Source organism: Pseudopodoces humilis, chromosome 21 (assembly GCF_049639895.1).
Source record: "Pseudopodoces humilis isolate 2021_Gansu_Grassland_sample_001 chromosome 21, ASM4963989v1, whole genome shotgun sequence".
NCBI lineage: Eukaryota > Metazoa > Chordata > Aves > Passeriformes > Paridae > Pseudopodoces > Pseudopodoces humilis.
In genome coordinates, this window is record NC_142220.1 from 57,304 (window position 1) to 79,992 (window position 22,689).

Here is a 22,689-nt window from a genome sequence, read left to right on the forward strand (position 1 = left end):
CCACCTATGTTCATAGGTTGAAAGTATTAGGATCTGTGTGTGTGGTGGTGTGTAGAGAATATGTTGCTTATTAATGAAGGGTTCTTTTTGTCTTGTACTTTTATTTTCCAGGTATTTCAATATAATGATGAAAGTTCTCTGTGTAAATATATCCCTGCTTTGGAAATAAAAAACCTGCAGGAACAGAATGCCAGCCTTCGGGCTGCTATTGCACAAATGAGGAAAGAAATGGAGAGTCTTGATGAGCAGATGTTGTCTTCTCTTCCTCTAACAGAAGACAGACAGTTTGCAGAGCAAGGTGACAGCTCTTGACAAAGAACATTAAATTCACTTAAGAAAGTTTAGCAGTCATGGTCACAACCTATGGGGGCTACCCAACCCATGAGTGTGTAAAAATCGTTATTGTGGGCTTCTCAAGATTGCACCATACACAAGCTCACAGTAGTTTGAGATTCTGTATTTCAAATTACTACAAAATAATTATTAGTGAAAACAAATACACATACGCATACACACACATGCTATAAGTCACTACAGAATTACTACTAGAAAAGCAATGGTATATATTTTGCAAGAGTAAAGCAATTATATGTATATTACAAGTTATGACAGAATTCCTGATAGTGAAGCCAGTATGTAGAATCACAGAATGGTTTGGATTGGAAGGGATCTTTAAAGATCTCCTGTTCCAAACCCCATGCCATGGGGGTTTGTCTGTTTACTGGGTATCTACTGAAGTGGTGTACAACAGGAGAGAACTTACCACTATCTACAACTACCTGAAAGAGAGTTGTTGTGAGGTGGGGATCAGTCTCTCTTTCCTAGTGATAAGCAATAGGACAACAGAAATTACCTCAAGTTATGACAGTGGTAGTTTAGATTGGATATTAGGAAAAATTCCTTTTGAAAAGGCTTATTCAATCATTGGCACAGGTTGCCCAGGGAAATGGTTGAGTGACCATCCCTGGAGGTGCTTAAAAGGCATGTATGTGTAGGTATTTGAAGATGTGGTTTAATGGTGGAGTTGGCAGTGTTAGGTTCCTGGTTTCATTTGATGATTTTAAAGGTCTTTTGCAACCTAAATCTGTGGTTCTATGATTCTGTAACTAGACATTTATATGGACGGGACAGTGTTCTGAAGCAGATCTTGCTATGAAAGCCTAAACTCTCTATAAATGCATATACATTCATATTATACTCCTCTTTTAGGTTCATTGAGCACAAACAAAATTTCAGCTGGAACCACACTGAGCAGCACCAAAATCAGTTCAGCTAAGCTGGATTGTATAGTAAACCCAGACACAGAAGAGGTATGGTGAGGTTTAAACTACCTAATAATATCTGTGTGTGTGCGTGTGTGTGTGTGTGTGTAATTAAATACCTAGTGTATTATTTTTGATTGAGTAAATATTATAAACTGAAGTAATATGTGTTTATGTGATTGGTCAGATGAGAGCCAGCAAAGATTTTTTCTGCCAAACTTAGTCTTATTCTTTCTAGGCAATCAATTTTGACTGATCATCCCTTGACATAAGTCTCTTCTGATCTTGCAAGCTGGTCCTGGTTTTTTTCCCACTTGCAAATGCTTAAGTTACTCTGTATCACCTCTTCAGGTTTTCAGTTCTAAATCCATATTTTAGTCTTTTTTTTTAATACCAAGTACAACTTGGTATGACCAGGAGAAAGGACCAAGCTCCAGTGCTGTCTTGGAGTGCTCACCACCCACGATGGAAGAACCCACTGGGTGTGAGAGCATATTTTACTCCATTCAAGAGTTTACAAACATCATTCCCACTGTGTTATTTTAAAGGGTAAGAACAGTATCAGCATTAAAGTGACAGTGACATCTCTTGGAAAAAAATAATTATGGAGTTGGAAACTGGGACATATATATACTACTATGTAAGGAGTAAGTCACTTTATGTTCTCTTCCTGTCTCCCAGCCATTTCATGGCATAGTAAACTGTGTCTGAAGTAAGATAGTTTAAGAAACAATTTAAAAAATCAGGATTTTCTAATCTGTCATCTCAAAGATGTACCAGTATCACTTTCATGCTTTAATCTTACTGTTAAAACCCATCCAAAACTGTCTAAATTAAAAAAAAAATTGAAATAAAACTAAGGAATAAATAAGCACGAGAGGTCTTGATTAAAAAGCTAAGAGCTTTAAAAACTGAAACAATATCAATATTTAAATAAAACTTAGGAGCCTTGGAAATTTTGTGGGGAAACATGCATAACCAACCATGCACAGATCGTGTTTCACCTGTTTTTTCTCTTTGATGAATATAGAAGGAATTTTTTTGTTCATGCTGTCAAATTATATTTAGAAAATCATTGTGTGCCAGTATAGACAGTGCAGATTTATTTTTTTCTCTTTGGCCACTTCCAGGACTGGGTGACAACTGAACTTAATACCAATTTCTACCCCCCCCCACCCCCCACCCCACCCTACAGAAAATAAGTGTTTTGCAAACTACTGCCCAAGGGCCATTCTGATTTTCTTTGCATTTCTGTAAGTGAGGATAGAGCCTTAAAAAAAAAAATAGAGTCACTTTGCCTTGAAGACTGCAAGATAAGAAATGAACTTTCTCTGTTCAGAGGCTAATCCTTTGCTTCATGATGCTAAATTATAATTGAATACTCATGGCTGGATATAAGAACAGGAACAATTTCAGGCAGTGATTTGCATCTGCAGTGTGAAATGCTGAATTACTTATGCTTTATATGTATAGACATGTAGCAAATAGGGGATATGCCGGCCAAAACTTCAAGTGAATGAAGTGCTGGAATTGTAGTTGATGCTGTCTTCACTGAAGTTGAACTATTGTTTCCTGCTTATTTCTGCTGTCTGCTTTATTTTTTTCTTTCTCAGTACACAACAAGCCTTCTTAGACATGGAATGAGCTGTAAGCAGTCCTGAAAGTGTCTTAAAAACAATGGGCAAAACTTCATTTTAATTCCTTACTGGATTTTACAAGTGCTTATCTTTAGCACTTTTCTACACTTTCTCTGTTCTTCTTACATTTATTAATTGCATGCTAAGGATGCACTTAAGGCCATGAAGAATTACAGGCAAAAATATTTCTATCGCGGGGAGCTCAGAATCTGTTGAGCAATAGTGATAACTAAACATAGGGGTGCAGGTGAAGTCAGTAAGAAGAGCCATGGTGATATTTTCCATTTAAAATAATAGAGTTTCTGTGACCATAATCAGGAAATTATAGGCTCCAGCGCTACAGAAGAGGAAAGTTTATTGTGGAAACTAGTAAAAATAGCATGTAAACTTTTGCTTTTACATATATTTTTCTTTTGTATCAGCTCTGATGAGAATTTTTCCTCCCACTCTTTTTTAGTACCCATCTTTTCAGTGTTTTCTCTCTTTTCTAATGAAGAATTTTGGTCTGGACATATATCTAAAACTAAAGAGATTTCTGAGTTCCAGTCCTAACTCTACAGCTTACAGTCTGTCACCTGAGAAAAAAAAACAAAAACCCTTCTGTGCAATGCTGTGGAATGTTTTCCTGAAAAGTTCAGGAAAAATAAAAGTTTAAGCAAATGGCATTCCTTGCCCCAGCCAGGTGATGTGCTTTTGATCTGGTGAAGGTGGTCCACAGTGTGACAACTGGTGGTGCCATAATTGGTCATTGCCTTCATCTCTCTTTATGTTAAACTTTAGTATGTCAATTTCATTGAGGAAGGTAGGCTGTAATAATTTGTGGCTACTTGTAATAGTTGCTTTTATACAAATTGCTAGATGTGTGTCAAAGTGCTGTTCCTTTTTCCTTTCACTTCCGCATCTGTCTTAGTATTTTTAGATTCTAGTCCTGCACTAATTTCTCTACCTTTCTCCCCCATACTGTTTGTAGGCCTGCATGCTTTCCCTGTACATTCTCAAGAGCTTTCCTTTTTATGGTAAAACCATCCAAAGAAATAAGAGCGTGGGAGTTGCATGGCACAATAAGGCAACAGTAGTTTGTTTTTTTCTCAGTATGGATAATAGCTTTCAATGTGTACTTCTTGAATCATAGTGCATAGGGTGATTTAGTTAAAAACTGATTGGGATTGCAGAGTTAATGTAGTATGCCTCTAACTAGTTTATATGTAAAAGAGTAAACATACCAATGAGTAATTGTAAAACAATTTTAATGCATGTGATACATTTAAATACTTATGTCAATGTATGAAATGTAAAATGTTTATAGGGAGATGACTGTTCAGTGAATGATGACTATTTAAATGGATATCAAAAAGTCTCCTCTGTGGGGGCTGAAAGAAGACAGTATATAGGTCTTGAAAAACAAGGATGTGGTCTTTTGGATATATACCTTATCATTATGTATATGGGCAGGTGGACTCAGATCGGCAGAGACAAAACAGACTGTAGAATCTTTACTTTTCAGTAAATGTTTTAAGTCGTATCTATCCCTTTTGTTTTCATGTACAAATGATTAAACAATGTACGTGGTGATTAAACAAAGAAGGATTTGTAGCAGTTTGCTATTTGGTATAAAGAGGTTTTTTTCCACATTTTATCATTAAATTAAGTGCTCTCTAGTTTACAGTTATACAGTGTTTATCCTATATGTATTATTTTACACTTACTGTTTACAATATCTGTGGGAATGTCTCAGGCTGTTACAGTGTTTTGCTCCACAGTTTAATTTGCCCTATACTGCTAACAAAATCTTGAAAATGGGCCCTAGAACATGGACTGTGGCCTTCAATTTTACACTTTTTCTTCAACTGATCTCTCATGTGTATTTGTACAGATCTCTGAACCTGCAGACCTCACTTTCAAAGCGTATTTCAAAATATTAATTATAAGCACTATCTGTTTTATTCAGGGGCCAGAACCCAAAGTTCTTGAAGAAAACATGGCAGATTTTGGACAAACGCTACCTGCTGTAGGTACTGGTGTTGGTTGTCAGTATAGTGTCAAACGCACTCTACAAGGAATGCAAAGTAAACTCAAGGAAGCAGCAAGAAAAATCTCAATTCTGAGCCAAGAAAAGCGGCAGTTGATTGAAATGGGAAACAGACTCAGGGCAGAACTTGGAATGGTGCTAAAGGAAGGTAAATTTATTCTAAAGAGAAGTGCTAGCTTATATATTTAGAATAAAATGAGGGAATCAGTTCATCCTTTGAGCTGGAGAAAGCTAGGCTTCATTATAAAAAAAAGGTGCTGGACCTGACTGATCCTTGATCTGCATAGCTCATGTGAGACTGTGTTACTAATCCTTGCAAGTAAGATTATCCTGTGATAGGAGATGCTAAACCGGAACAACGGGAGTCTGTATGTACTGACTTTTGTTGACGAAAGTCTTAGATTTAGAACTCCCTGGTGCCTAGATGTCAGTGTGGAAGCTGGAACTTTACTTTAAGACTTAGTTTATGAGCAGAAAAGAGGTCATGTATCTCTTGGAATAAAAACTAACACTCATGGAAAGTGGAAGAGAAAGCAGAAAAAGCTTACTACAGTAAACTTGAATTAAGAGTGTATATGTCAAAAGATTTTGCTGTGGACATTTAAGTTCCATGCATAGTTTTTTTGGCAATGAAGCAAAGGAAAAAAGCACAAGGCCCATTTCTGCATAGCATTGAAACCTTCTGCAATGAGAAGGCCTGTATTCTGTGGTTCATTTATATCTGCTGTAAATGCTTGCTGGAAATGTAATACTGTTGACAAAATATCAACAAAGAATGTCTTCCTCAGTATATTCTCTCCTTTATAGGACTCTGGCATCCTGTTAGCTCTAACCACTGCACAGTTTGTATTGCTTCTGGTAGTCTTCTTCCGAGAGAACTTGTCAAAAGAACAGAGTGTCAGTTATCAGTTCTCAAGTATCTACAGCACAGACTCTCAACACAGGTAATTATATGCTGTTTGAAATCTAGCGATAATAAGCCATTATTCTAATAATGTTCTAATTCCATTAATGTAACTTAAGATTCTGCATTTAAATTACTATTACTGAGTTTAGCTCAAATCTATCTTTGGAAGGTTCCATAGAATCATTGCACCTCCAGAGCTGGAAGGAACCCATGAGGATCTTTGAATCATGATGACACACAGGACAACCTAGAAGTTAAGCCGTTTAATGCAGGGGCATTGTCCAAAATGTTTTTTGAAAACAGAAAAGCTTGGGGCCATGACCACGCCCTGGAGAGATTGTTCCACTGTTTGACCACCCTCTCAGGGAAGAATTGTCTGAATTTCCCCTGATGCTGATTTAAGCCAATCCTCCACATCCAATCACCAGATACCAAAAACAAAAATCAGCACCTCCTACTCTTCTTCCCCATCATGGAAGGAAGTTATAGAGAGCAATGATGTCATCTGCCAGCCTTCTCTTTTATAAGCTGAACAAGCCAAGTATCCTCAGCCACTCCTCATGAATCTAGCCATCTGGTCTTTTCACCATCTTTGTTTTCCTCCTTTGGGTATATTCTAATATTTCTATATTCTTCTCATATTGTGGAGCCCAAAAATCCACATAGTACTTGAGGTAAGGCCATACCAATGCTGAGCACAGTGGGACATTAACTTCTTTTGGCTGGTTAGCTGTGCTGTGCTTAACACACTGAGGACACAGCTGGCACTTCTGGCTACTAGAATACACTGTTGACTCACGCTGAGCTTGCCAACAATCAAAACCCCCAGATCCCTTTCTTCAGGGCTGCACTTCAGCCTCTTGTCCCTCAGTTGTATACAGACATCCATGGCTGTAGTCCCAGGTACAGAATACAGCTTTTTTGCTCTCATTAAATTTCACGCAGTTGGTGATTGCCAAGCATTCCAGTCCATCAAGACATCTTGTAATGTCTCTCTACCCACAAAGGAATCAATGAGTTCTTCTCATTTAGTATCATCAGCCAATTTAGTGTACGCTCAACTCATGTGTCCAGGTCATTGATCAAAGGCTGGAGAGAACTGACCCTAAAATTGAGCCCTGGGAAACACCATTAGTGACCAGCCACAAGCCAGATGGCTCCCTGTAAGTTTAAAGGGTTTGGGAGTTCAAAACTAACACTTTTAAACATGATCGTCAACTAAGGTATTTCAGAAACACATGTGTTTATGCAGCGTAAATGCAATCCTAAATTACAATTTCATAAGGCTTCGTTTTAACTAAGCCAGAAAGGCCAGTTGAAGGATTTGCACTATGTTCTAACATAAACTTTAAAATGATTAATCAGTGAGGATGTTTCCAAATACTCACAGTGGTGGGATTTTAAAGCACCCATGTCCAAATGACTGTAATAGCACCTTTTCCATATATGAAAGCAGGATATACAGCTAACCTGTCTCGTATATTTTGTAATTACAATACAACCTTTAATAGGTAAAATGCAGCTATAATCAGAGAGACTAATGAATAAATTCTGGCTTCCCTAGTAGTTAGTGGCAGACCTCCCAGTAACTTCCAGTAACCAGAACCAGAACCAGAACTCCCAGTAACCAGAGTCAGAGTTCAGTAGTCAGGATTTCACTATGTCCTTTACTTAATTGATCAGCAGATCTGTTTCTGTGAGGATTGTGTCAGAGCAGTTGATTGTCATTGTAGTTTTGAAGGCAGTAAACAGTGCTCTTTCAGAAAGGGTGAGGTTGTTGCTCTGAGGTATAAAACTCCAGCAGAATTATTAACCAAGTTTAGCTGGGGAAACACCTCCCCTGGGAACCACTCTGGGCAAGTTGTTCCAGTGTTTGGTCACCCTCATAAGAAAGAAGGCTGGCATTTGGTTGGGGTGTTCTTTTCCCTTATACTTAAGTGAGGTGTCCTTTACTTACCTTTTTGCCCATTGTCACTTGGTCTTCCACTGTATACCACTGAGAAGACTCCAACTCAGTCATCTTTATCTCCTTGTAACATCCTCATCAGATGCTTATACATGCTTAAAAGATCACTCAGTCTGTCTCTTCTGGGGGCCAGCAAGGCCAGCTGCCCCAACCTCTCCTTCTATGTCAGATGTTCCAATTCACTGATCATCTTTGTGGCTGTTTGCTGGTTTGCTGTTTGTGGCTGATACATTATGTTCATGTCTTTCTCATGCTGGGAACTCCAAAAGTGGTCAAAATACTCTAAATGTGGTTCCACCAGTGCTTGGTAGAGGAAATAGTGACCTCGCTTGACTTGCTGGCTGTACTTTTCTTGGTGCAGTTGATTATGCTGTTAGCTGAAGGCTTCATGAATGCATTGCTGCCTCGTAGTCCACCAGGATTCTTGTTTCTTTTCTGCTGAGCTGTTTTCCAAACAGTCAACTTCCAGCATATTAGTTTGAAACTACAATCTCCTCTGCCTTTGGGGGGAAAAAAATCAGCTGAATTTAAGCTAATGTCCTCTGTTTATTTTTAATTCTCCCTGTATGTATTCCTACCTGTCTTAATTGAAATAAAAAAAAATATTTGAGAACCTAGACTTGACCGTTCTGTAGATCACTCAAGTTCATTCAGGAATACGTAACAGATTGAAGTTAAAGGTTTCTCTTTTCACCTACTAAGATCTATAGAATTGTCTCTAGATAATATGAAACCACACAGGAGATAATCCCACTGTGTGGTCAAATTGCACTAAGAAATCACAACTTTCATCCATCTACTTGAAAATTTTATCATCTGAATATATTAAAAAAAGTCTTAAACATTTTTATACCTAGACATTCTAAAAAGATGGAATAACCATGCATTTGTGTTGAGCCTGCCATCTTGTGCGGTTTTTAGCTTGTAATTATCAGTAATTCTGCAGATGTTATCTGGTTGGCCTAGGTATATTATGAAGTATATGAACCATCTGGCCAGACAGTCTGAATGACAAATGTGAGTTTCTTAAAAAAGAACCCAAATAAATATTTTATTTTTCTTACAGTTTAGAGTGATGCTAGGAAAAAAAAAAAGTATTTTAATCTCTGTTTCTTAGAGTAAATGATACAAATGAGGTAAAGGAAGGCTAAGTGACTCAGCTGGCCCAACTAAATTTTTGGCAATTTAGAATTTAGTTATGCCAAAACCAGATATATTTCTTTTCCTGTTAAGTAAAGCAGCACTACAGATTAGACATGTGATTGTACCCATCAGGGCTGTTAGCTGGAATAATTACAAAAACTTCTGGATTAGTAGATCTAAGAAAATACGGTAGAAGTTTGAAGGGCAAAGATCATCAAGCAATTAAATTTGAGAACAAGTACTGACAGGGTCAAGTTCCGTGGTCTTTAGGCAATCAGGTCTTTAAGCAAACAGCTATGCAGCTTCTCCACAGGATTTCTCTTTTCTTAGATAAAGAATAATAGTAAAAACAAGTAGTACTTTTTTGGAGGGCTCACACATTTGAGTCTAAAAGGAAAAGGCTCTCCAAGCATCCAGAATATGCAGGAGTATTTTACCCAAAAGAGACATATTATTTGGGGAAGAAAATGAATACTTCTATTTCTTTGCTAAGGTGAATCTGTCATAATCAATTTATGGCAACATTTTCAAATATGTTCTAAGGGAACCTGGCAAGGACAAACACTGCATTTGGACATCCCATCACGGGTACTTGAATTTCTCTTAGCTTCTTTATAGCAGAAGGTATCCAACAGGAGGGGCACTCCTGTCTGGTAGAGGAAGGTTGCCTGAAATCCAAAAAGCTGTGATGCTAGATTTATAGCCAGTCATAACCAAATTTGAACTGATTGCTTGAGTGAAAATAAGCCCCTATTCTTCTTTAGTACCCATTAGTCAATGAGGAAGTTTTAAAGGTTGCAGTGTGAGCAAACATTGTAAACCATCCATCTGACAGTGATAAACTGAGAATGCCATCTCCTGTAGCTTTCCAGAGCTAATGGAGACTTATTCTTCCTCAGATACAGCAGATAGTCTAAGACAACAGAAACTGAGGACTGTAACAGGTCAGTTAGATGAGTGCAATGTGAGCTGGAGATTCTGGTATATTTTATCAAATTTATCTAATCAAGCTTTTGATGTCAGAAGTATTAGTGGGTGCATCAAAAATGTGAGTTAGACCATACCATAGTGAAAGCCATCTGGGCTGTGAGACTGGGAAGATTAAAATTATTTGAGTTCTGTGACAAAACAGGAATGCAGCACTGTTTTTCAACTCTTCATTGACAGTCTTAGGACCTGATCAAGAGCCGTCACAACAGCACTGCCACAAGAAGTATTAGCGTCTTGTTGTAGCGTGAGGATGGTTCTCAGAGAAAAGAATTAGGGAGCACCAAATACACAGCCTCACTGGTATACTGACACTATATCTTAAGGCATGGTGGCATGGGCTACTTCTGGAGCAGGAAATCTTTAACTTCTTGTGAAGTCAAACTCCAAGGTGAAAAGTTCAGGTCTGGTCCTAGGTGGCAGTGCTGAGCATATGATTCTGACCTCCCTCTTGTGGGGTTTCAAAAGAGAATGGGTGAGGCAGCTGTTACGATGTACAGGGTGGAATGTGGTCTGCCAACAGATGAACGTACTGTGGAATGCCTCAGCATGCTTGTGGACATAAATTTTTTTCCGGATGCTTGTGATCATCTCATTAACCTAAAGTCACAAGCTTGGCATCCTTTGTTCACTTGAACTTTCAATTCTCTGTTTCAGAAATAATGACCTGGAAAGTAACACTGGAAATAATTTTTACAAAAGAAATTAGGGTTCAGCAAACCTGTTGAGGAGACCTCTTGTAACCTGCTTGATTTGTCTGTGCATTGCTGGGATTGAGGTCTGAAAAAGATAAGCTAAATGCTTATACCAAACATATATAAAAGTGACTTCCCGATCTAGGCAAAATTGCCACAATTCAAGACCTCTTTTTTTTTTCTTTTTCCACCTTCTTAATTATTCTTTCTTTCGTAGCTCACCTTAAAACTTAGCTGACTCTCAAATTAAGACCAATGAATATTCATGCTCATCCATCCCAGTCTTCTCTTGCCTTATTTCTAATGAGCAAAATACTGTGTTTGTATTTTTCAACATATCTTGTGTCTCCCATGTTCTGTTAAAAATCATTAAAGATGATTCTTGTTTTTGTAAGAATAAACAGATTTTAAAAATACAGTATGATTATGGTGCTTGGAGAGATAGAATTTGACTGTGAGTTTCCAGATGGTGACCTAAACTCTGGGAGTAGTAGTTCCACCTCTTCAGCTGACAGGTTGCTTGGACATCATGGCTGAAGTGGCTGTTGTTGAGGAGCTTTCCACCTCTGGAACCTTTGAGTTCATCATCTGTCCAAACTAGAAAGGATAGACCTTCTTACATCCAAGCTGTTCCTTACTCTCATTCCAGGCTGCTCTTTACTTAGAACATATCTGCTGAGGCTCCAGGTTGACTTTCCAACGACTACTATTATTCTAGTTTGGGTGTTTTTATTCTAGGTGATAACTCTTACTGGCCAGGCTACATTTGCTCCCACATTCCAGGACCTTCATCCTTACAAAAAAAAAGCCAAGATAATTTATTACTGTCAGAGCTACAGGAATTTCACTGTCAATTACTTTATGTAATGGGTTCATGTTTCATTTCTTTAGTCTTAAATATATAGCAAAAGACTTTGATGTTTATTTGCATCTCCTTTGACAGGGCTGAAGCAGTTTGCTTTTCATCAAATCTCACTTTAGTTGCTACAGGTTGAAAGTTGGTGAAACTTTGAGAGGCAAATTAGTTTATTTTAGCTGCTGACGATTTACTTTTCCATAGTTTCTTTATTTTAGTTGGGGTTTTAGGTATTGTTCTGGAGTTTTTCTTCTGGAATTTAATCATGGGAAAATACAAAAATGAAGAAGGATCCCAACAATATAAGCTTGAGCAACGAGCAAGGTGATAGTAACAGCACCAGGAAACATAGATTTTGAATAGATTTGATACTAGGTTTATTAGAAAGGTAGTTTGGCCCTGTTGATCTGAAGGTAACATGATTTTGTTTAATATTATTTATAACTGATTATTTTAAATCTAGTAGTGTAACAGCAAACTGAGCTATAATGGTGTTAGTTTTCGGGACCATGAGTCACTTGTGTTAATGTAATACTTCACATTAGGAGCTGCAGTGTGCAAGGCAACAGCATCCTTCAAGGTTCTCTTCTCTTACTGCCTGCCCTAGCTTAAAAGAAGAAGCTCCAAGCAGCTGTGGGGAAGAAACAAAATTACCATCTGCTGAGGTGCAGTGCAGTTTTATGATCAGTGTAATTCACCTTCGTTTGTATTTTTCAATTTGAATTGCTCAACAGTCATCTCCTGGAAGACTTAAACACCTATGTCTTTTTTAAATTGTGCATTGTTCCTGTATAAAATAGTATTTGTTAACACTAAATAAACTAGGGTTTCTCAATCACTGCCATAATGTTGTAATTCATCTTCATGTACAACCTTTCAAAATTAAAAAGAATAATTTTCTTTTGTCTTGCCTCTTGCTGAAACCCTCTATCTTTCCAAGTCCAAGATATCACTAGGAAATGTAACCAATTTTCTGATGTCTTTGATGGGAAAAGTATGTATGTCTGTAAGATTGTGTTTGAATTTTAACAGGTTCGGCTAGATTTCTCTATTGAAAATCATGGGCCAGATACATTCTCAGCAACAAAGGCAGCTACATCCACAAAGATTATTCAAACTCAGCTGCTCAGTCAGAGTCCTAGTCAAGTCCAGAAGGTTCAGCTTTCTTCATCTAGCATGCATGATTTCTGTCAAATTTTAGATACAGGATCAAGCCTTTCTCCACTCAGTCCTCGAAAGAACACCAGCCAGGGTAAGCCTGCTTTGTAAAGCAGTCACAATATTTGACTCTTCTGGAAGTGTGGAAGTACAATGGATTCTGTTGCTGTTCACTAATTCTTTTATGTACTGCTTCTGTTGCTACAGACCTATGATCAGAATCTGAATGAGTTACTTGAAGGGAATTTCACGGTTGCCAGCAGAAGTAAGAATTAAGAGGAATGTCTATATAGTTGTCTGTTTTAAATGCCATCATTGCAAATACTTCCTCACTTTTATTAAGTACTCCTGTAAAATGCAAATTCTGTTTTGACACAGTCTAAAAACTTAGCTGGGACAGATATAGAAGTGTCTCTTTGAGAACTGTACACTTCATGTATTGACAAGTGACTGTTAGATCAGATTATAATTTGCATATCCTTGCTTAATTGTTTTTTTTTTTGGCTGGTTTATAGCTACAATACTGCTTAGAGTGCTAAGACCTGAAAGCCAAAGGTGACATCACAGGCTTCATGCTGGTATATGCTGTGGGGATTCCCTAGAATTTTATAGCCCACTCCAAAAAGTTGGAACGGGAGAAAATAGAAGCAGGTGCAAATTTTTATATGTGAGACAGTGTCCAGTCTTCATATGTGAGACAGTGTCAGGGTTAGGATGACAGGAGAAGGTAAAACCTGGGTCACAGACTGAACATGAATTATGTTCTACTTCTAACATGAAGTGTTATACTACTACTACAAAAATCAGCACATGTTCTTGGAATTTTTAACAAGAGCACAATTTGTAAGATATGTGCAGTAAAGTGTAGCCTCTTTACAGGGCAAGTTGTTAAGAAACTTTTTAATGGCAGCTATTATGAATTGATTATTATGAGCTATTATTATAAACTATTATGTATTGCAAGTTAATGTTACATATTTCAAACTATTGGTCTGTTCATGAAGTAATCCTTCATTGGCTAAACTTCCGGAAACTAACACCTGCTGTAGATAGGACAAAAAAATAATGGACTTACATTATAATATTGGAAAAATTTTAGGGATAGATAATAGTGGAGTATGTTCCCTAGAGGGATTGTAGACTTTTCTTTATAAATAGATTAATATTTCTCCAGAATGTTCCAGTAGAAGTGGTTTTAGTTTTCATTTTTAGTAAGAGGTATAGCTATCAATAAGTTATTTCTCAAAATGCTGTAGGGTTTATGTGAATTGCTTGGGATTTTTGCCTTGATATTATTATTTTTATCATCATCATTATTTCTGAGATCTGACAGTATCTGTATAGTAATATGGCAGCCATTAGCATAATTTTCAAATGAACTGTGTTATCATTACATATAGCGTATGCTAGTAATCACATACAGACTGCAGGAACAAGAATGCAATCACTGGATTAAGGGAAGTGATTTGTTCCCCTCAGTTTAATACTTGTAAGGCTGTTGTATCTACCTTTGGACCCTCTTGTACAAAAGCTTGACAAACTGGACTCCAGTGGAGAGCCACTAAAAGGCTGGGGCACAGGAACACATTACATGAGAGGAGGTTTAAAGATCTGGGCTGTTCAGTGTGTAAAAGAGTTGGTGATTGGTCTGACTGCTGCTTTTTAACTATCCAGTGAGGGATTTTGGAGAAGACAGAACCAGACTTTTAGAGGTGCACTGTGAAAAGTGGCAATGGGCACAAGGTGTGTCAAGATACGTGATAAGCACTGTGACATTTCACCCACAGGTACTATCCAGCTTATATTACATCTATTTTTAAACCAGTGTATGGAGGCAATGTACCATCTTTAGTAGCTCACAAGAAAAAATAATACTTAAAAGGGCTTTCAAAATGAAGAGTGGATTATAAGTATATTTATTCACAGTAGCAGTGCATTGCAGGGACAAAGTAATGTGCATTGACAGACCTGTAGGACTGGAATGGACACAGTGCTGACACTCATAATTCATGTGCTTTCTTTGTGAGGCTAGGACTGAAATAGGAAGAGTATTTCAGGTCAGGCCTATATTGACAGGATAAGCAAAAGGATGTATTTGAAACATTACTGATAGTGCCATGCAGTTTCATGATGTTGTATGTGTGATGCAATAGCTCTGGCAGACTTACAAGGACATCAGTTTCTTAATGTCTAGAAATTTCCAGCCACTGTTGCAAAACTTAATGTAGATTTTCGGGGATCTTGAAATAGCAAAAGGGACAGAGGATACTGCCAACGTGGAACAAGTGAAATGTGAATCAGTAAGGGAAAATATTTTCCTGATACCAAGTTGAATTTGATCCCTGTATCCAGATTTATATGAGGCACACCAGATTGGAACTTCTTACACAAACATGCAGGCCCTGAAATACAGCATTGCAAGAATATGATTTTTAAACACTGTTTATTGCTGCTTAGCTTTCTGCTCCAGGAAAAGATGTCCTTAATTCCAGTGGACTGAATTCTGTATTTCAGAAAAAAAATACAAAAATTATATATATATATATATATATATATATAAAACCAAAATCTTTTTTCTTTTGGAACAACATAATCTTAGAAGAATTATATACAAAATTTTCAAATTCTGCTTCTGATTTTTAGCAGAGGCTTGTATTACTTTTCAGGCCTGAGCTATGGAAATTAATTCAATCTTTCCCGTTTAAAACCACTCACTTGAAGTTAATGCATTCATCAAATTCATTGTTACAATGGATAGAACTGTCATTGAGACAGACCAACTTGGAACTGGGCTTTCAGGTACAAGTGACACACACAGAGACTTGGAAGCTCAGTGACAAAAAATTATTTGCAACAAAGCACACAAGTTAGTTTGTTTATTCAAACTTTTTTTTTTTTTTCCCAAGTTCTACTCTGTTCAAATTGGTAATACCAGTTGATGTGTTTTGTGGAATTTCTGGTGAAACAGAGAACTGTAGCTTGAAAATGATTTTTCTGAACTTGTTGAACAGTTCATTTTTTTCATTTTACATGTACAAAACAGCCTACTGGCACTCAAAATGGTTGGCATGTCAAGTAAGCCCTGCAATTTGCTGTATTTCCAACATATTACACAATGCAATGACTAAATGTGTTTTGAAGAGTTAATGACTACGTCTTAATTACTGAAGTGGACTGTTATATAGTTCATTTCATCATCAAATTCAGACCTTGTGTAAGCTTCCAAGCAAGTCAAAAGGCTATGATATATTTTAATTTTCTCTCTCCTTGCTGTACCTACTAATTTTCAGTTTACTGTGGAAATTAGATGGATTTCATAGCTTGTATGTTAATTCTGCAGATAAGTAGAAGGAAGGTGTTTAGAAGGATCATAGGTCCCTTCATCAGATATTTTTATTGTTCTCTGTTATTGAAAGAAATATAACCTCCTAGAGATAGACAGGTACAAGCCACGATGATATCAAAAGGCTACATAGGATGCATAGGCTGTACAAGTAAGAAATACACCTCTGTATTTCTTTACTTTTTAAATGTTCTGTCTCAGAGGTTGAGAGTAGGTGGAGATTTTGATGGGTGATCCACATCATAGGCACCTTGAATGGATGACAAGCCACCTTCAAAGAAAAGTAGATCATTTTTTGGAGTAAATGTTAGGCAGGAGGAGGGGAAGCTTTGTAAAACCTTTAGAAAATGGAAATTTATTTTCTTCTATTTGTCTTGATAAACTTACTATTTTCTATTGAAGATACTTGCTAGTTTTTCAGAGGGGAAAAAAGCCAACATCACCTACTGAAGTTCAGCTGTAATACTGCATTTAGTATGAAGCCAGTGCTGTGAATGGTGCTGTGTGGTACTGTGTGAAAAGCTCCTTATCAGCTCCAATCAGCTATCCTTGGGTCAGTGGAGGCTGGGGTCAGTGCAGGGGGAATAAAGGGTGTAAGGCAAGCTGTGTCCCCACTAGTCATTTGACTTACACATATTTATCATAGATTAAACTCTGTATTTTCATGTCCCTACATTTTTGAGAAACCCTACCACCACAAGTACTCAGAACTGTGTCCTGGCTTTAATAATTTGGGCTTACATTGTAGCCTAACAAAGAACAGGAGTGAGCAGCTTTGAGGTAAAGTAACTTTTTTGATTTACCACTTGATCTTAGATACTGGAGTTTCTTGTACTGTAATTCTCATTGTAACTTGCAAAGCTCTGTCATCTGAAATTCCACACTTTGTGGATCAAAAGTTACCTTAAGTGTTTCCACACTAGACAGAATTTCAACAGCTTTGACATCACTGACAGTTCTAAGAGCAATCCATGTGGGTAAAAAGCTGGCCAGAGAAAGAATCTGGTAAAATATTAACGAACAGAAACAGTACTCTGGCTCTGGCTTCATTCCAGCTCCAATCAGAGAAAGACTCATGATCTCTTTTCTGTGTTACATAAAACTTCATCTTTGAAGCGTTTCACAAATATTAACTAATGCCCCAGCGACATTTTCCTCATTTCTATGTTCTTCTTCTGAATAGGAACTTGTTTGAGTTGGTGTTCCTTCAGAAGCACATTTAGCCATAGGCATATATCTAGTGACAAATTTCTTAAATGAAACTTCCATGTGAGGAAATTTCAGTTTGCCTGTACATGTCTACATATATCTCTTTCATCCTGAAGAAAAAAAAATAAAAAATCTATGAATGATAATATCTGACTGAAGTTAACACACATCAAATAGAAGATATGTTAAGCATTTCAATACAATAAACATTTAGTTCCATTTACAAAAGCAGTTTAGGTGCTTACCTGTGATCTTGCTAGCTCTGGTTGCCACAGTCACTTGTGAAAGTAAGTTGCAGGCTTGTAAATTAGGTGTGTTTTTTCATTGGTGTGCAAACCAAGCTACTGCATTTCAATAGTATTTCTAATTCTGGGGTATTGATTCTTTATCTTTTGCTAGTTTTTGGAACTAACCTTACAAGTTTGCAGTGGTTGGTTTTAAATTTCTGATAGTACACATTTTTGACAGTCCAAAATTAAAAACAGCCATGTAGAATGCTTGTGTTCTGTGGTGCTGTTCCAAGTACCTAATTGAATAGCCTTTACTAGTTAGAACTATAGTTTCTCTACTAAAGACAGGAGACAAGCATACAGAAGTCTTCACAGGAAGGGATGCATGTGGTGCATTGGTGCTTGGTTACTTTACCTTTGGAATTACACAATTAGAGCCTGCCACATTAATTTCTGAAAGTCATCCCCTTGGGTGAATGCAAAAGGCCTTTGAAAACGGAGTATTTAAAAAAACAGACTGTCTGTAAGCAGTGTTAACTGTGCGCTATCTGTGGATCTGCTCATTCCTGTTATTTAGACCACAAACAAGAAGTAGTATTATTCTGATGCTGTTCCTGTTCAAGAAAGTAATCTTGGAAGCAATACCTTTACAACACTGGTGCCTGCACTTTTCTAAATGGTTGATGTTGTGAAATTCTACTTTCTTATCTGCCAGATGTAGACGTATTCTAATGATTAAAGTCCATTTCCCAGGCAGGAAAATATATGCAACGATCTTCATGGGCTCAAGCATCCTCTTCCGTCATTCTTCTACATCTGTAGGATGCCACTAGGTGGCAAGCTGGACAACAGGATTTCGCATCCACAGCTCAAGAGACCATTGAGCTTTTGTCAGCTGTGATTCTCTGCACTGAATGAGCCACCAAGCTGATTCAGTGCAGAGATCACACACACCTGTGAACAGCTGGTTCAAGCTAAGCCTGTGTATAAAAATTATTTTGAAAAGTGCCATGTTTCGACACTAGCCACGATATCATGCTTTGCATAGAGCGGTAAACCTTCAATCAATCAATTCACTCCGTAATTCAGGAACATATTGTATTTCCTTTGATGTAGAATTTTGTTTAGACTCTCTACCATGTTCAGTTGACTTTGAAAATTTACCTTCTCATACTAGTAATTGATTTTTGTCAATTTTTGCACCTTTTATTCTTGCTGTGATTGAGTAGTATCTGGGACTGCAGCCTATGATGCTTATAAAGTTAAACTAGTACAGAATACTGTAGTATTATTTTGCAAGTTTATTATGACTACTTCTGCTGTCTGCTTTGGCTCTCCATAGAAAATCTCAAGTTAAAGTCTCAATGCCTTGAAAAATAAGTATTAAGTGGCTGGAGCCAAACATCTGTAAATATTACCTATAGTTAACAGTGAATAATGTGATAGAACAATTCCACTTATCTAAAGAAACCTGTGATAAGACTGAAGTTCAGTTAGTTGGAGATAATAGTTTTTGGAGAATTATGTGAGAACTGCAAGATGGACTCTGACTGGTATCAGGACCAGTCACACTGCTTCCCAAACAAAGATGTTTCTTTTTGAGTTAGTCCTTTCTGGAAAGACAGATACTTTAGATAATAAAACCAAAGATTTACATACTAAATGCTTTCCTAAGCGAGAGAAGATTGAAAAAAGACCCAAAAGATAATGGTAGTAAATGCAGCTTTGTCAAGCTAATAGAGTTACCTGTGAGCCTTTTATATCATGCATATCCTAACACATTTTCTAACAATGAAGAGAAGGGTAAACTTGTAAAATATGATTTTTTAAAACAGCTGAACAGATAGGTAGTGCTTGACTTGAACCTTCCAGCCGTTTTCCTCTCTTAAGCAGTCTGATGCTAATGGAGAATGAACATGTACAGATGAAGTGGGGATTGAGCAGAAGACGCTGTGTTATACCATCAGTATGGCAAACCTTAATGGACTCTTCTGGGCCTCCTTTGTACAGAAATGGTCCTGGTAATAAAAGATTTTGACAATGTGGCACTATGGCAGCAGTATATTTAGAAGAAAAGAGTAAACCAGCTCTCTTCAACTATCCAATCTCATAAATGAATACAAACATAACTACAAAGATTTTTTCTGTTTTTTGAGCAGTGGAAGTTGTACATTCAATCGAGCAATCTGAAGAATCTCAGCAAAATGTCAAAACCAAGGATAAACTTGAAACGTCAGCTGAAGATTTGACAGTCAGAGGAACAAAGCTGGAAGTTCAGCAGAAGTTAAAATCCAGGAGTTTATGTTGTGCTTATCTAGTAAAACCAAAAATGTCTTCTAGCATGGCAAAAATCCGTAATTATAATATTAAAGACTGATTTCTATGTTGACAGCATATTGTAGGTTCACGCTTGCTATTAACTTACTTTGCCATCTCCGTATCAGGCCTAATTATCAGCCTCAGTTTTGTATGTCAGGTTGAGATATTTGCAGCCAGAAGAGAGAACAAATACCCTGTTTCATACACTGAAGCCTAAAATAAAGGGTTAATCTGTGTACATTATGAGATTACAGTCTTCACTGTTAATACTGATTTATTTTAATTATATATGTTAAGATTTTCTTGCATCATGGATTTAGAAATGCCCAGTTAACACATAAGTAAAGCCTTGTGCCTTCAGGCAGGGCTTGCAGGACTTTAGCAGATATTTTATTGAGAAACTGTAGATATGATTTAAGCTTACAAGTGGGATGCCTCAACCTACTTGTCTTTTTCTAATTAACAATGCAACCGTTAATCCTGTGCAGCTATCTTTCTACTTGAAAGAAAGGGGTTTAAAATCATTACATTTGAGTCTGTATTATTTCTCATCTTCTGTAGCTCTTTCCACTTGTTCAGAGAGCATGAAAGAGTAAAATTTTAAAAATTAAATTTCTATTGTCACACCAGTGATTGTATTTTCCCTTGACAAGAGATAGTACAGACTTTAAAGCAGTGAGAAACACCGCTACTGTGTAGAATCATATACTCAGAAAAATACAGGCATGTTGTAAGAAGTAAGTCTTAAAACAGATGAAACTGAAAGAAAACCTGAATGAGTTGTGATGTAACAAAGGATAGCTATGTAGTAATGAACTTGCCAGGACACTAATACAAGTAATCAGTGTATTTCTGTAGCATTTCCAGTAATGCTGAGCTGTCCTGCTGGGATATTACAGAGATTAACTTTCCTATAAATAAAGGAAATGGACATGAAAAATTCAAGAAAAAGCTTTTAATTGTGGTGATGGTCAAGCACTGGAACAGATTGCCCAGATACGTTAGTGAGTCTGTCTATGGAGATACTCAAAACCCAACTGGACATGGGCCTGGCCAGACTGTTACAGCTGGCAGTTGAGTTGAGGGCTTGGACTAGGTGATATCAAGAGGTACCTTCCAATCTAAGAGATTCTGTGATTCTGCAAGTGGTATCACTGAAGTGAATAATACTTCTCAGTTGCTGCTAAACATATAAAATCTAAAAAGGATAAATGAAAGAAGAGAGCTAATTACCCCTGAGCTTTTTTTTTTTTCCCTGGTGCTTTTTTAATAGAAATGTTTTCCTGATACTCTTTGCAAAGAGGTGCTCTCTTCAGCACCTCATAATGTTATAGTAATCCATTTGAGAATTTGAATAATTGTTTTGTACTACCTGCTGAAAATATTTTGATTTAGAGCAAAGGTGCAGTGGTATTATAATCAGATGCTTAATATGCAAGAAATTTAATGAGATGTTATTAAGCCAGTATAAGGCCTGACCGAGCTTGTGAGGTTCTTTCTAAATATTTTCATTACTTGAAAATCCTGTCATTTGATTCAACGTTGTTCGTGAGCCAGGACAACATGATGCACTCCCTTGAACCAGGCCCTGAATGAGCTCTTTCTGTAGCACAAAGCATAGTGGTTTCTAACAAGTACAGGAATTTTGGCCCAGATCACACCAGTTAAAGCACTTACTGGTTATTTCTAGAACTCAGTGTACAAATTCCAAATTTTATAATAGCTGTAGATCATCTGGAAAGATTTTTTGTTATTTCCATATTTAATATTTACCTATGGAGATGCACAATAGTTTGGTGGTATGAGATTCTGTGCATGTGTTAAAAGCAGCATAAAAAGGCAATTTGTTCCATGGTATTTGTAATATTGCATCTGAACCTGGAAAACAGTTCTCTTTATTCCTTACACCGTGGGTGTAAGCTGATGGGCTGCAGACTTCAGAAATGCCTTTATGTAGGTTTGTATGCAGGTTTCTATGACTGTTTGTTTGTTTGTTTGTTTGCTTGTTAGAGGGGTTTTGGGTTTTTTTTTTTGCTTTCTTTGTGGTTGTTTGGTGTAGTGTCTCACTTCCTCCCCCTCCCATGTCACCTGGCATGCCTGTTCATGCAGACCTCTTGCCAGTAATGCAGCTTTAATTTATTCAGTTTCCCTGAGAAACATGTTTCCTTAAGTCAACCGTAGGTAATGAAAGATGATAGCTGGGTTGTTTAATTTTATTTTACTTGTGGTAGAAAAAAAAAAAAAGCAGTCCAGTTATTGTGCATTCGTTTCAGAGTACTTCTAAGAACACAGCATGTAAGTATGAAAATTAACAAAATACGCATAATAATAAATAATATGGACATACTACTTTGATCCTGTGTGGGGAGGTTGTACACTAAAACCAGCAGGAAAATTCTAATATATTTCTCTTATGACCAAAATATTTAACAAAATGGGCACTAATTTCTAAGAACCAGATTAGAAGAGTGGCAGTAAGGTACTACTGTGGATACTATTGAACTGTACAAAGAAAGGAACGCCTATAAAGAAGAGAATTAAGGCAGTTCACAGCGTACTGAAAAGGTAAAAGAGGATATTATTTATTGTTGTCCTTATCAAAAGGTTAAAAACATGTTATGTTGAGGAATATATAGATGAAGGCAAGATGTCTGCCCCGGGAAGGTCGAAATTGAGCTATATTGCGAAACGGCAGCGCAAACGCTAGCCGGGAGAGGGGCCTCTGCCCAGAGCCAGTTCACAGCCACGAACGAGAGACAAGGCAGGTGACTTTCTTGCATCCCCGTGTTCAAGCCCACATTTGCCGACCGAAAGGCTTTTTTGTTTCGGAGTGACAGTCGTAGGCAATGCAGAAGAAAATTCAGATTGGTTGCTGTTCGGGTTTAACTGAAGGAGTGCAAGTTACAGGGAAAGTGGATGAAAGGTGATCCACCCCGTTCCGTCGGTGG

At 37.3% G+C, this 22,689-nt stretch overlaps 1 protein-coding gene across 3 annotated transcripts in view; it reads left to right on the top strand.

Annotated features, from left to right (window-relative positions):
• CCDC57 (coiled-coil domain containing 57) overlaps positions 1–20,296 on the top strand; it is a 31,539-nt gene extending 11,243 nt beyond the window's left edge. For 2 of the 3 annotated variants that reach the window (XM_088065321.1, XM_014259447.2), the window contains exons 5-10: positions 112–298; positions 1,210–1,310; positions 4,848–5,076; positions 5,736–5,872; positions 12,515–12,734; positions 19,582–20,296. In XM_088065321.1, the coding sequence (XP_087921447.1) occupies positions 112–298; positions 1,210–1,310; positions 4,848–5,076; positions 5,736–5,872; positions 12,515–12,734; positions 19,582–19,799 (1,092 nt within the window). In that variant the 3' untranslated portion in view covers positions 19,800–20,296. Of the gene's footprint in view, positions 1–111; positions 299–1,209; positions 1,311–4,847; positions 5,077–5,735; positions 5,873–12,027; positions 12,395–12,514; positions 12,735–19,581 lie in introns of those variants that run through there. The other variant, XM_014259451.2, reaches the window with a different exon arrangement.
• Positions 20,297–22,689: the final 2,393 nt, after the last annotated feature.